The following is a 14532-nucleotide window of genomic DNA, read 5'->3' as shown; positions in this document are numbered from 1 at the left end:
GTGGGGTGGGGGATGGGGTGTGGAGGGAGGAAGAGGTGCCAGTTCCTCCTTGCTCACTGTGTTTTTATTTTGCAAATTCGGGTTACTTTGCTTTTCCCTTGCTGCTGGAAGTGCTCTAAAGTGCAGCTTTGCACTCCATAGTCAGAGCCAAGAGGTAGAAGCCCAGATTCTGTTTTTCAGGGGAACTTGGGAGCTGTAACATGAAGCAATCTGAGGCTCCTAGCCCGAGTCTGCCCTTCCCATCTTTCCCCAGTCTGTGGTGGATGATATTTTATGGGCTTATAGGTTTGTTCTGCCATTAGCACTCCAGGTGCCAGAAAGGGGTTCACAAACCTCTGATTTTCGAGACAAGGAGAGTCAGGAGTTGTGCGTTTATACTCCTAAACCTAGAGATTCTGGTACTCAGCCATGTGATTTTATAAACTAGCTTTTTGTGAATTGAAGCCAATGAATGGTAAACATTCCTTGAAAATGTCTTATATAAACAGTGATCTTCTTTTCACCCTCTGCACTTCCTATGGCTTTTGAAACTTTCAAAATGTTGCTGGCAAGATATACTCCAATTGATGTGTCCGTTCTGACACGTTATAATTTCTCCACTAATATAATTAGCATATTTTACATCACTTAAAATGAGAGAGACTGGCTGGGCAGGTGGTTCAGTGGTAGAGTGCTTGCCTTGCATGAATGAAGCCCTGGGTTTGATTCTCAGAACCACATAAGCAGAAAAAGCCAGCAGTGTACTGTGGCTCAAGTGGTAGAGTGCTAGCTTTGAGCTGAAGGTCAGAGGGACACTGCCCAGGCTCAGAGTTCAGGCCCCAAACCGACAAAATAAATGAGAGAGATTTCCTATACATGTACACCAAAAACAATTGTTAAAATATGACTATTGTTAAATATAACAATTGTTAAAATATGTTAAAATTTGAGTACAATACAATGCCCTTTTATGTGTCTGCCTGTCTTGATTCTTGAACTCAAGGTCTGGAAACTGACCTTGAAATTATTTGGTTTAATGATAATGTTCTACCACTTAAGCCACATTCACACTTCCCACTCCTTTGCTAGTGTATTGGAGATAAATCTCTCAGACTTTCATATCCTCCTAACTTCAATCTGTGATCCTTGTAGGGTTCCTTCATGTCCATCCCAGGGGACCACAAGCAGGCACAGGAGAAAGATTATTATAAGCTTTATTAGAGGGACCATATTTCCCAGGAGAGGGAGCACAAGCATTTGTCCCTCTTCAGGTTGCAACAGGATCTGGGGGGGCAGGAAGTGAGATAAGTACATGTTCAGGTGAGTCTGAGATGACAGAGGGAGTGGCCAGCTGTATGGAGGGAACTCTAGGTCTGGGAGGAGCTCAGGTCTGGGTGGAGCTGAGGACTAAAGGTTGGGATAATACTAACTTTCCTCAGATCTCAGTATTCTGAACACTTAAGATTACAGCTAATAGACATGATAGCCCAGTTACAATGCTGTTTTTAAAATACAGATTATATTCTAAAGAAATAATATGAAATAGAAAACTTAAAAATTTTAAGGCAGGATGTTCAGTCACTAATGTGTATGAGGACAGTCCAAATCCCAAAACACACAGAAAATGCCCCCACCTTGAAATCTGTATACTCTTGATCTTAAGTATTGTGAATGTGAACACTTAGTCTATAATAAATTCTTTTAAGTTTTTCAAAGTAAGAAAACATTCTTGTGACAGAAAAACCCAGTAGTAATGTGAAATTATTGCTTTTAAAGGATTCATAGTGTCTGTCTGAGAAAAAACAACCTCAATGATGTATACAGAATAGATTTTCACTTTTTGTATATGTCACTGCAAAGGTCATGTATTTTATATTAACAATTACCATTCTACGTAATTGTAAAAATTACACCAGTACTCTGAATAATAGAATATCCTGTGTAATCAACCAATAAGTACAAGCAAAAGCACATTGTGATATAATTTGTTGGTTTTAATTTTGATGGATCTACATTTTGGGGTGTATTTTCTGTTAATATTGTTTAGTAACACATAAGACTTCAATCTACTGGTGCCTTGGCTGGGGATGGTTGACTGGGATTTTGTCACTCCTCTGACCAGCATTTTATGTTGCATCTTTATGAGGCCCTGTATCTCCAGCAGAATGGTCATGGTTGTTAATATGACTACTTAGGAAAGTGATGGACTTCTAAATCTGTGTTTATGTGATCATTACTGATGTACCTTTGGCCAAAGCAGGTTCAAACTCAAATTGCAAGTCATTGTACCAAGGTATGGTAATTATTTGCATAAAGGGAAACATGCCATTTGACAACCATTATTGAAATATTATAAAACAAAAATATGTGTTGTATATATTTTATATCTATAACTTTGTATGAAAATACTGTTCATAACATACATGTGTTTGAATATGTAAATAAATGAGGTAGAGTACAAATACTCAATGGAGGCCTAAGATATCTTTATGGTACATTAATAGAAAAATAGTTTATATCACTAGGTGTATTTCAGTGATAATTACTTTTAGTAAACAGGTGGCATGGCATGTTTTCCTTTTTTGGTTTCAATTTTTCAACAATCTTTTGTAGGAGCTTTAGTTTTTATGTGATCTATAAGCATATTAACCTAGCTATCAATTGCTTTTATACTGTGGATCTACCTGCTAATTGACCGTGCATATGTCCTTTTTGGGGTGGGGTGGGGTGGTCCGGTCGTGGTGCCTGAACTCTGGGCTAGGGCACTGTCCCTTAGCTCTTCAGCTCAAGGCTAGCGCTCTACCACTTGAGCCACAGGGCCATATCCGGCTTTTTTTTTCTGCTTATGTGGTGCCGAGGAATCGAATCCAGGGCCTCATGCATGCAAGGCAAGCGCTCTACCAATGAGCCACCTTCCCAGCCCCTGTGCATATTTCTTTAGTTGACACTTTAATGCTCTTCTTAAGACAGGAATGATTCTTCTCCCATAAGAAGACTTTATGCTTTTCCAGCCCACATATCATGTTTTGAGCAGGAACATCTAGGGTAAAATCACACAGGTTCTTTTCTGACTTCCATATTTGCCTTCGCTCCTAGCCATGGTTCCAGAATCTTTATTCATTGTCAAGAGCAAGAAAGAATGAAAGATCTCTAGTGAGATTCTTTGATTTCTCATTTTGACATTCCATTATGAACTTAAGGGTGTCCAAGATTGAAGAAGAGAAAAAAAAAGATTCAGCTTCAGGACCATGTTTCTAAAAATGCTAAAGATGTAACCAGGCACCAGTGTCTCACACCTGTAATCCTAGCTACTCAGGAGTTGAGAGCTGAGGATCAGGGTTCAGAGCCAGCCCAGGCAGGAAAGTCTGGGAGACTCTTATCTCCAATAAACCAGTAGAAAACCAGAAGTGGTGCTGTGGCTCAAGCTGTAGAGCCCTTCCCTTGAGCTGAAGAGCACAGGGACAGTGCCCAAACCCAGAGTTCAAGCCCCACGACCGACAAAAAAAAAAATAAATAAAGATGGCTTGGAGATTTAGCAGATTATAAAATCAGATATTCTATATTAAGAGCAGATATGCTTCAGTTTGTTTCTACTTTTGCGAGTGTGAGAGAAAGTTGTCCCACTAGTTATGTGGTTCAGTGACACCTAGGAGATGACTTCTCATAGAAGGTGAAGGATGGCTAGCAACTGCTCAGACATCACATCTTCATATGTAATATTAAACTATCCTAATGAAATTTTACTGGATTTGCTGAAACAGTGTGGTCAAATATAACTTCAAATATTCTAAAGGACTGAGTGAGCTATAAGTACTTCAATTAATCTCTGTAAATACTCTTGGACTGTTTTGTGCTCTTTGTTTTACTTGAAACTTAGGCTCTATTTGATTGTACTCATAGAAATCTCTGTTTTTCTCTATGGTGCTCTCATAGGAGTTCTCTTACCTATTTTCACAATTAGTTCTGTTTTTCATGTTTATTAGCTTTCTTTCTTTCTTTTGCATTACATTTTATTTATTGTGAAAATACCATACAGAGAGGTTACAATTACATGGGTAAGATAGTGAATACATTTCTTATCAAGCATTGTTGCCTCCTCATTTGTTTCCCTTTACCATCCCTTCTTTCTTTCTTTCTTTCTTTTTTTTTTTCAGTCGTAGGTCTGGAACTCTGGGCCTAGGTGCTATACTTAAACTCTGCAGCTCAAGGCTAATACTCTACCACTGGTGCCACATTGCCACTTCTAGTTTTCTAGTGGTTAATTGGAGATAAGAGTCTCACAGATGGTCCTGCCTGGGCTGGCTTTGAACTTCTATGCTCAGATCTCAGCCTCCTGAGTAGCTAGGATTGCAGGCATGAGCCACCACCATGTGGCTTCACTAGCTTTATTTCTCTCTTTCTCTCTCTCATTGTCTATTTTTCTGTCTCTTTTTCTCTTTCATTCTCTCTGTTTCTCTTTCCTCCAATTGGCTCTTAATTTTACTTTTCTTCAAATGGTTTATCTGGGAAGTAGAGTTTATTACTGGTATATGTAGAATTGATATGCAACCTAAACTGAAATAGTTTATCTTTCAAATTAAGTGTTGTATTGTGTTTCTAACCATTGTAACCGTTCTAACTGTGGTAGATTTTCTTCACTAAGCAAATCGTTTATGCTGGAGGTAGTGTTTTATAATTAATGTAATTTGATGTTATTATGGAAGTCATGTTTACAGAGATTATAATGACATGAGTCAGGTAATAAATACCTTTCCTTTCATACAGTGTCTTCCATGTTTTCACTATCTCACAATCCCTTCCTCCTATCTCTACTCTTGAGTTGTATACTTCACTTTCATCACCCTCTTTCCCTCATATTCTATGGCTCTGCCACACCCGCCAGAAGATATACATGTGAAAACACCATACATAATTGAAAGCAATTGTTTTTATTTCACAAGTGAAGAAAGTGGCTCCCTTTAATATTGAATAAATCACAATGATAGCATACATTTTTACATATCCATTCTAGTTTCCTTCTGTTTGTTTTACTGTTAGATTATTAGCAACATATTGTTGGATTTCATTGTACTTATATCATAGATTTATTTGTCTTACTGATTTCAAGACAATTTGTCTTCAGATCTATTCTCAGTGTGTCTGTCTTGGTAAATATAATTGCATAGTGCTTTATAAACAGCATTTTGTAAAGATAATGTCATCCATGTGTCTCTGGTGACCTTTTGTCTAGTTATTCAGTCATTAAGAGGAGTATTACTTCTCCCATCATAATGATACATTAAAGAAATTATCATTCTTTGTCCTTTTAATCATGTCTTTGTAGACTTTACTTTTCAGAATAGAACTTTTGTTATACAGATTTATAATTTGCCTGTTATTATCAATGCTCTGTATCTGTGGTAACACAATTTGTGCTGAGGTTCTTTTCCTTTCCTATTATGACTACTTGTATTTTTCAGTATTGATTGTTGCTTATGGTATGTTTATACTGATTTACTTTTATTTCTCAATAATTAATGTATGTCTTTTTGGCTTATTGAGTTTTTTGAGTATGTTTTCTTCTGTTCAAATCAGACAGTACCTGATATATTTACTATTTTTATATTACAATATTAACATGGTTTCATTTTAGTGATTACTTTGCTATTTATTATGTTTGTCTCATCTGATGTGTATTTCTTAGTTTGTTTTCATGTAACCTGCACACATCGTTCTACACAGTGCAAATCACCTCTAATATAATTTCCAGGGAATATTATATACACCGTAAATCACCTCTGATACCTATTACAATTTAAATCCTACTAAATAGTTGTTACAATTCATTGTTCATCAGATAATGGCAGTTTTTCAAAGGCTGCATGTTTACTATAGGTACCATACTTTGTCAAGTGTTTGGGTTCTATGGTTTTTTGAATCTGTGCAACAAACAAATATCTAAGGCCTAATATATTCCTTTGAAAATGCTACTGTAGGGGCTAGAAAGGTGGCTCAGTGGAGAGTGCTTACCTTGCATGCATGAGGCCCTGGGTTAGGTTGCTCAGCACCACATAAACAGAAACTCTTATCTACAATTAATCACCTAAAAATCCAGGGGTAGAAATTGATAGATGGCTCCAGTGATAGATCCTTAAGATAAAATGGTCAGGGACAGCATCCAGACAATGAGATCAATGCCTAATATTGGTATATTTTACTGTGTTATATGGAAATAAATGCTGCTTTCCAAAGGGGATGGAATTGTACAAAAATGCATATTGTTCAACAAGTAATGAAATCAATTGAGTAATCAATCAAGTAATGAAATCAATACCTGGGTTATGTAACTTTGACATACATATATACATCTATGTATATATACATATATACACACATATGTATATATACATAGGTATATATATATGTATATGTGTATATATACACAGAGGTATATATGTATACACACATATGTATGTATACATAGATGTAAATATATATGATATACATACATATGTATATGTATGTACATACATATGTATATGTACATATATATGTATATATAGACAGATATATGTATGTACAGATGCATATGTATATATATATCACCTTTACAATAATTTTTTTGGGGGGGTCTGGTCATGGGGCTTGAACTTGGGGCCTGGGCCATGTCCCTCAGGTCTTCAGCTCAAGGCTAGCACTCTACCACTTGAGCCACAGTCCCATTTTCAGCTTTTTATTTTCTTTTTGCTTATGTGGTGCTGAGGAATTGAACCCAGGGCCTCAGGCATGTAAAGCAAGCGCTCTACCACTGAGCCACCTTCCCAGCCCCCACAATAATTTTTATAAGAATGCAAAAACAACAGAAACATAGAATAAGTTCTCCTATGGATGTAGGTAGCATTTGGAGCTGGGAGGGTGAGCACACACAGTAAAGGAGGTGAATATGGTTTAAAAAAAAAAGTGTGTGTGTGTGTGTGTTTGTGTGGTGTTTATCAATGAAACTTGCTGACACTGGGTTTTTTGTTTTCATTTGCTCATTTGTTGTTGTTGTTTGACATTCCTGAGGCTTGAACTCAAGGTGTGGGAACTGTTCCTGAATTTCATTATGCTGAAGCCTACCAATCTACCACTTGAGCTACAACACCAGTGCTTCTAGGGGTGTCTGGTAGTTTTTGTTGTTTGTTAGGTATTGAGATATCAAACTTGGTGCCCCATGCATGGTAGGCAAGCACTTTATCACTAAGCCACATTGCCAGCCCCAACCACACTATTTTCAGAAAGGAGGCAGGGCTGGGAGTGTGGCTCAGTGGTAGAGAGCTTGCCTTGCATACATGAGGCACTGGGTTCCACTCCTCAGCCCCACATCAGCAGAAAATTCATTGTGACTTATCACCAATGAAATGCCAGAAAACTAGAAGTGACATTCTGGCTGGAAGTGGTAGCATGCCAGCGTTTAGTGAAAAACCTAAGGAATATGCCAGGCCCTCCCTGAGTTTAAACCCCACAGCTAACAATTAAAAGAAAAAAGAAACAATTATGAACAAACAAAAACCTAAAAACTTGCTCATTGCCTTTGTTCTTCTATTTTTCTTTGTTCTTGTATCTGTATAGTTCATATCATTCCATTTTCTACTTTCTTCCTTTCACTTTGGGGGATTGAACCTTGGGACTTGCACATGGAAGGTGGATACTACGTACCAACCTATTCTTTCTTCTTTTAACATAAAAAGTCTGCTTATAGGACAGGCAAGGTAGCAAAGTGGTATAGTGCTTGCATCGCATGAATGAGGAGCTAGGTTCTATTCCTCAGGTCCACATGCACAGAAAAACCTGGAAGTGTTGCTGTGGCTCAAGTGGTAGAATGCTACACTTTAGCAAAAGCAGCTCAGGGACAGCACCTGGCCTCTGAGTTGAAGCCTAAGGACCAGCAAAACAAAAAGTCTGCTCATTTAAATTAGTCAATGCTTCCCTGCAATTTAAAAGACAAACTTACAAGTGACTTAGTTCACTTCCAATACTACTATCCTCCTTTCCAGTGAGTGCAGGGGCCGCATACAGAAGAGACTCTATGCCTCTGCTGTCACTTGTAAACTAGCTGTTGTACAACCGTAAGCATCAACACATACATTTCTGTTCTTATTATCTTGAACACAATGGTCTTTGTGAAGGTAGGTAAAAATAAGTGAAGGAAACCTTTCCTTTTCACTTATTGGTTGTGATTGTAAAGGATCTATCTTGCTGAGGAATTAAGTCTGACAATCTTGTCATTTGAGTTCTCTCTGAATTACTTTTCAATTTCTCTTTAGGACACACACACACACACACACACACACACACACACACACACACACACAAATATCCTGAAGAATTTTAACTAGTTCACCACACAATAGTTTTATTACCAATTCTTCTTGTCCACAGCAATTGTATCATCTACACAAGACAAGACAATTACATTAGGCCACTGGCTTAACTTGACTAACAGGTCCCTGTGTCAACAGTCAGCCCTCCTAAAACCTGGGCACACCATGTCCCATGCTGGAGGTGCCATGTGGTGCTGGTGGTGTACTGATGGGTAGCACAGGCCCTGTTCTGGGCTCCTCACTCCTGTCCCAACGGGCTTGCCAGGCTTGCATATTGCATGAAGACTTTGGCACTGCGCTCCTCTCCTCGGCTGGCTCCTCACCAATCTTTTCTTTCCTGTACCTTCCATTTTGAGTTCTGGCCTAGACTATGAGCCCAAACAACTTCCAACACACCTGATGAAGTCTCTACATCAAACTTTTGGTAACAAACATTTAAGTTAGAATGCACATATAAAGATTTTGTCTTGGTTTTGCTCAGACCCCATGGACAAGTGAAGAAAAGATGGTTAGCTGTGGATGCTCCAGGTAGTGATTTTCTCAAAGTACTGACTTTATAACAGGGACTTCACACAAGGATGTTTCTGATCCAGAACCTTGAACAAAAAAAATTTAAAAGAACCTCAGAATTCATTGAGGAAACAGAAAAGAGAGGTTAGGGTAAGATGTTTCTCAAAGGAGCAGGAAAATTGTACACTTAATACTATGCTAATTATGGGAGGAAAAATGACCTAGAGGTGGACAACACTAAAGATATAAGTGCTCAAGCTAATGGAAGGAGGCCTTGGGTGGTCCCTGAGGTTCTAGTGAAAATCCTATGAGAGCCTTGTTCAGTACCCACTGTGCTCAGTATCCGGCTTCTGTCCCTTCCAGTCACTCTGAGATGCATCATTCCAGGTTAACCTCAGGAAGAAACAAGGATTCACCTAAAATCCTGCTCTCTCATTCGGATCAAGATTGCTTGGGAACTGGAGGTTTTGGGTTAAATACTTAGATCTCTGGGGAGCAGACTCTTCAGGGTCATGACTTTGGGTCATATGAATTGCCCCTGCTGATGATATCACAATGTTCTGTAACATAGATGTGACTATGTTTGTATACTTTATCCAGTAACATTCAATGAATGGCTATTGAAAATAATCTAATTTAGAGTTGAAATCTTTGAAGAAAGGGGGACCTCTTCTAAAGCCTAACTTTGGATATTGCTTCAGGATGAACCTTGTGGTAGGACCATTGACATTCTGAAAAATTATAGAACTTAACCCACTCTTAGTGATTAGGTCTAGGGTGGATATGTACCCAAATCATGGTTCACCACTTTTCTTCTCAGGACATAGTAGCTTTTAGAATGAGCTGAAACTAAACATCCTGTCATTCACCCCCGGGAGTGGCCTTGAAATAAAGTGCAATCCATAAGGGAAGAACAACAAAATTGCTTCTACACATCTGGACAGAATAGACTGAAAAGATTCTTTCTCCTACATCTGTGTGCACACAGTAGAAGACCATTGTTTTCTCATTCAAATATATTGGTATTCTGGGATCTTAAATGATCACTATTGACTCCTTCTTTTCTTATGATACTGTTTCAAGTATATTGAAATATTCGGCCACATTTTATATGTTGAGATCTCTCTTGGAATGTCTAATTCCTACACATGTGGACCACATTGTCCTACATAGTAACTTGAACCTCTGCAAGTATGTATGAACTAGTCAGAAATATAAAGGTATATGCATGTCTATTCACATGACAAAAGATACCAAACTATTTGTGACAATTTATCATTACCCAGGCTTTAAGACATTTCAATATCAACTTCAATTGACGGACCATGACTATACCCTATGGAGTATTTCAGATTCCTATAGGAGTAGAAACTTTCCTGCATGAAGGCCAAAGAACCCATTTTAAACAATATCTTCCCCGGCCTTGAAGTTCTTTCTACTCAGGACCTGGGTACTGTCCCTGAGATTTTGTAATAAAGGAACAAAAGTGATGACAGTCTATCAACATGATTCACAGCACTACTTGTGGGAAATTAGGTGAAAACAGTCTCAGAGCATTTCCTACCTAGTTGGCCTTTCAATTGTGATTTTAAAACTCATACTCTTGAGCAATTAAGAATTCCAATGTGAAGCACCAGTGCCCTGTTAGATCAGAAGATCTTAATTACTTGATCCAAGCAGGACTCATGGTTTCCACAGAATAGGATAAAAAATTCATATAGACATATGCAAAGGTCCTTTTGCAATCTCAGTTGAGGTCTGTTTACCTATCATTCTGTAAACCACATCCAAATTCTTTCACTAAATATTTGAAAGAATGCATTGTTTGCAAAGATCATATTAGTGGTCCTCAGGTTGAATTCAGGGACAAAATTTGTGAGGCTTCCTTCACCTTCTATACTAGATGCCCTTTTGTATCACTGATTTTTCACCTTAGAGTCTTGCTTCTTTGTCTGGGCCTTTCAACACACTAATTTTATACTTACATATCACAAGTAGCAAACAAGAGAGGCACATATGACCAGATCCATCCTTTTATTGGCTAAGAAACCATATTCATGAAGCTTTTGCATTGGATGGCCTACAAATACTACCTTTCTAATTTCAGCCTCCTGAATAGCTAAGATTCCACACATGAGGGAGTGTCATTGCTCATTTTAATTGCAGGTTTTAAATTAAAAGAAAGAAAGGGTGCTTTACCAACTCAGTGAGCAGTAAGTCCCTTAAATTTTGAGCTCAAGCAAAAGTATTTGCCAAATGATAATATTGAATGACACCATCCCCACTCAACACGATGAGAGGATGAGAAATGTTGGCTCAAAGAAAGCTGAAGAGTGAAGAATGGTTTCCCTTCACACCTAGCTTACCTCTGCCATGAAGGATTTCTCTGTATATTTATAGAGGTTTTCTGACAAAGATTTTGCTACGTTGGGCTTCTTTCCTGGGTGAATGTTCTAATACTTGCTGAAGGTTGGCTTCTGGTTGAAAGACTTCCTCTCATGTTTATATTTACAGAGATTCTGTCATGTGTCCAGGTCTCTGATACCTGTACAGATGGGACTTCGGGCAAAATGTTTTCTATTCTCATAATTTCTTTCCTGTCTCTGCTCTCACATATGCTGAATACCCAGTTCTGATTGAAAGTCATTTCACATATGTTCTATGCACTACTTTCTTTTCTCCTATGTGAGTCAGTTCTCTGATAAACATGAGGTATTTCTTTCTGATCAAAGGATTTCCACATTTGTAATATTTTTCATTTTATTTTTTTGTGAACATACTGTACAGAGGGGTTACAATTACATGGGCAAGATAATGAGTACATTTCCTTTCAAGCATTGCAGCCTCCTCCTTTGTTTGCCCTTCACATCCCTTTTCAGCCTCCCCCCGGCCCACCACCCTATTCTCCCCCCCACCCAAAGTTCTAAAGTTCATTTTCGACTTGACAACTTGTACTTCTCATTGTTGCAACAGGTCCACTTGTATGCTTAAATGACTTGTTTTCCCCCTTCTCCTCCACAAATTATACTGACATCAAATATAGTAAAAGCAGGAATTATACTGTGGGGGAGGGACATACAAAGCAACAAAGAAATAATCTTATAAATGCATTAGAAAGAAATGCATGAAAGAAAAGAAAAAAACAGCTGGGCACTGGTGGCTCATTCCTGTAATCCTAGCTACTCAGGAGGCTGAGATCTGAGGATCGAGGTTCCAAGCCAGCCCGGGCAGGAGACACCGTGAGACTCCCATCTCCAATAAACCACCAGAAAACCGGAAGTGGCACTGTGGTTCAAGTGGTAGAGCACTCGCCTTGAGCTGAAGAGCTGAGGGACAACACCCAAGCTCAGAGTTCAAGCCTCACCACCGACAAAAAAAAAAAAAAAAAAAAAAAACAACATTTAAATACATAGCTAAGGGTTCATTTTCCTAACACCACATTATCTGACCTTTTCTGCTTGACTCATACATATAATAGATATTGCAAATAATAGGTCCCATGGTTTCCCTTATTCACATTTGTAATATTTTTAAGATTACTCCGCTGTGTGCCTCCTATGAACTTGGATCCATGAATACTTGGTAAAGGACTTTCCACAATTGTTACATTTGTATATTCTCGCCTGTGTCGGTTCTCTGATGCAAACTGAGGTAGGACTTTTTCTTGAAAACCTTTCTGTTTATTTTTCCTACATAGGATTTCTCTCCTCTTTGTTTGTGAGGGTGTGTGTGTGTCTGTGTGTCTCTGTGTTTTGTGTGTTTTATGATGAACCCTGAGCTGTGTCTTACAAGTCAAAGACTTTCCCATTTGGTAAAATCCTAAGTTATTTCATTTGTGTGAATCAACTTATGTGTGTTAAGCTGTGACCTCCAGGTCTTTCCACACTGGTTGCATTCATAAAGTTTCTCTCCTTGTGTTCTGTGATGGAGGTTAAGTTGTGCCTTCCAGGTGAAAGAATTTCCATGCCTGCTACATACATAACATTTCTCTCTGGTGGGTTTTTTTCTGATGGACAGAAAGTTGTATGTTCTGGGTGAAAGACTTTCCACATAGCTTACATTCATAAAATTTCTCTCCTGTGTGTGCTCTCTGGTTGACAGTAACGTATACATCTTGGCTGAAATACTTTCCACACATATGAGATTCATAAGGTTTCTTTCCTGTGTGTTTTCTGATGGGCAGTGAGGTATGACTTCTTGGTGAAAGACTTTCCACACACGTTGCATTCATAAAGTTTCCCTCCTGTGTGTGTTCTCTCATGGACAGTAAAGTTTAGCTTCTGGGTGAAAGACTTTCCACACACGTTACATTCATAAGGTTTCTTTCCTGCATGTGTTCTCTGGTGGACAGTAAGGTTTGACTTATTGGTGAAAGACTTTCCACACATGTTACATTCATAAGGTTTATCTCCTGTGTGTGTTCCCTGGTGGACAGTAAAGTGCAGCTTCTGGGTGAAAGACTTTCCACACATGTTACATTCATAAGATTTGTTTCCTATGTGTGTTCTCTGGTGAACAGTAAGGGGTGACTTATTTGTGAAAGACTTTCCACACATATTACATTCATAAGGTTTCTCTCCTGTGTGTGTTCTCTGGTGGTCAGTAAGGTTTGACTTCTTGGTGAAAGACTTTTCACACATGTTACATTCATAATGTTTCTCGCCTGTGTGTCTTCTCTGGTGGACAGTGAGAGTTGTCTTCTGGGTGAAAGACTTTCCACACATGTTACATTCATAAGGTTTCTTTCCTGTGTGTATTCTCTGGTGGACAGTGAGGTGTGACTTCTGGGTAAAAGACATTCCACACATGTTACATTCATAAGGTTTCTTTCCTGTGTGTATTCTCTGATGGACAGTGAGAGGTGACTTCTTGGTGAAAGACTTTCCACACATATTACATTCATAAGGTTTCTCTCCTGTGTGTGTTCTCTGGTGTACAGTAAGGTCTGACTTCTTGGTGAAAGACTTTCCACACATGTTACATTCATAAGGTTTCTCTCCTGTGTGTGTTCTCTGGTGGTCAGTAAGATATGCCTTGCAGGTGAAAGACTTGCCACAAATGTTACATTCAAAATGTTTCTCTTTTGTGTGTGTTCTCTGATGGACAGTAAGATCTGCCTTACTGGTGTAAATCTTTCCACACATTTTACTTTCATATGGTTTCTCTCCTGTGTGTGTTCTCTGAGGGACAATAGGGTGTGTCTTCTCAATGAAAGACCTTTTACATTGTTTATATTCTTCAACTACAGAAGACACCTGGGGACTATGTACAGCACACATCTTACCAGGTTCACTGAAAACACCCATGTTCTGACACCCAGTGACCTTTTCTGTCCTCATCTCTAAGGAGTTCCCATTATTCTTAATCAGTTCTGACTTCTGTTTTGAGCTCAAATTAAAACTTCTTATAAGTCTCACTTTTTCCTCCTCTGGGTTACTATTCATGATTGCTACTTCAGAGAGATACTTATTGTGACTCTCCTGACAGGTGCTAATCACATCCTCCATTTGTGGGACATCTAAAATGCATAACAGAAAAATAGACAAAAACATAAATGAGATCCATAAATTCCTTACTGTAAAGGTATTTTCTCACATTTTAACTGTTACAAGATTTTCAACTATCAAAGCATTGTTTTATGCAGAATATAAACTTTTCTCTGCAACGTACTAACTATGAATATAGTACTGATATTTTACAA

General features: G+C 38.4%; 1 protein-coding gene and 1 pseudogene across 1 annotated transcript in view; both read right to left on the bottom strand.

Annotated features, from left to right (window-relative positions):
* Positions 1 to 8457: 8457 nt before the first annotated feature.
* The window catches only part of LOC138838622 (zinc finger protein 568-like), a 38627-nt gene continuing 32552 nt past the window's right edge, over positions 8458 to 14532 (bottom strand). Inside the window, exon 8 of the mRNA XM_070038027.1 lies at positions 8458 to 8917. Within this exon, the coding sequence (XP_069894128.1) occupies positions 8862 to 8917 (56 nt within the window). The 3' untranslated portion in view covers positions 8458 to 8861. The remainder of the gene's footprint in view (positions 8918 to 14532) is intronic.
* LOC138838651 (zinc finger protein ZFP2-like) lies at positions 10121 to 14137 on the bottom strand (annotated as a pseudogene).

Source organism: Dipodomys merriami, unplaced genomic scaffold, assembly GCF_024711535.1.
Source record: "Dipodomys merriami isolate MVZ:Mamm:240054 unplaced genomic scaffold, mDipMer1.0.p SCAF_286, whole genome shotgun sequence".
NCBI classification, from domain to species: Eukaryota; Metazoa; Chordata; class Mammalia; order Rodentia; family Heteromyidae; genus Dipodomys; species Dipodomys merriami.
The sequence above is the reverse complement of the archived record's forward strand: the minus strand, read 5'-3'. Positions and strand labels throughout refer to the sequence as shown.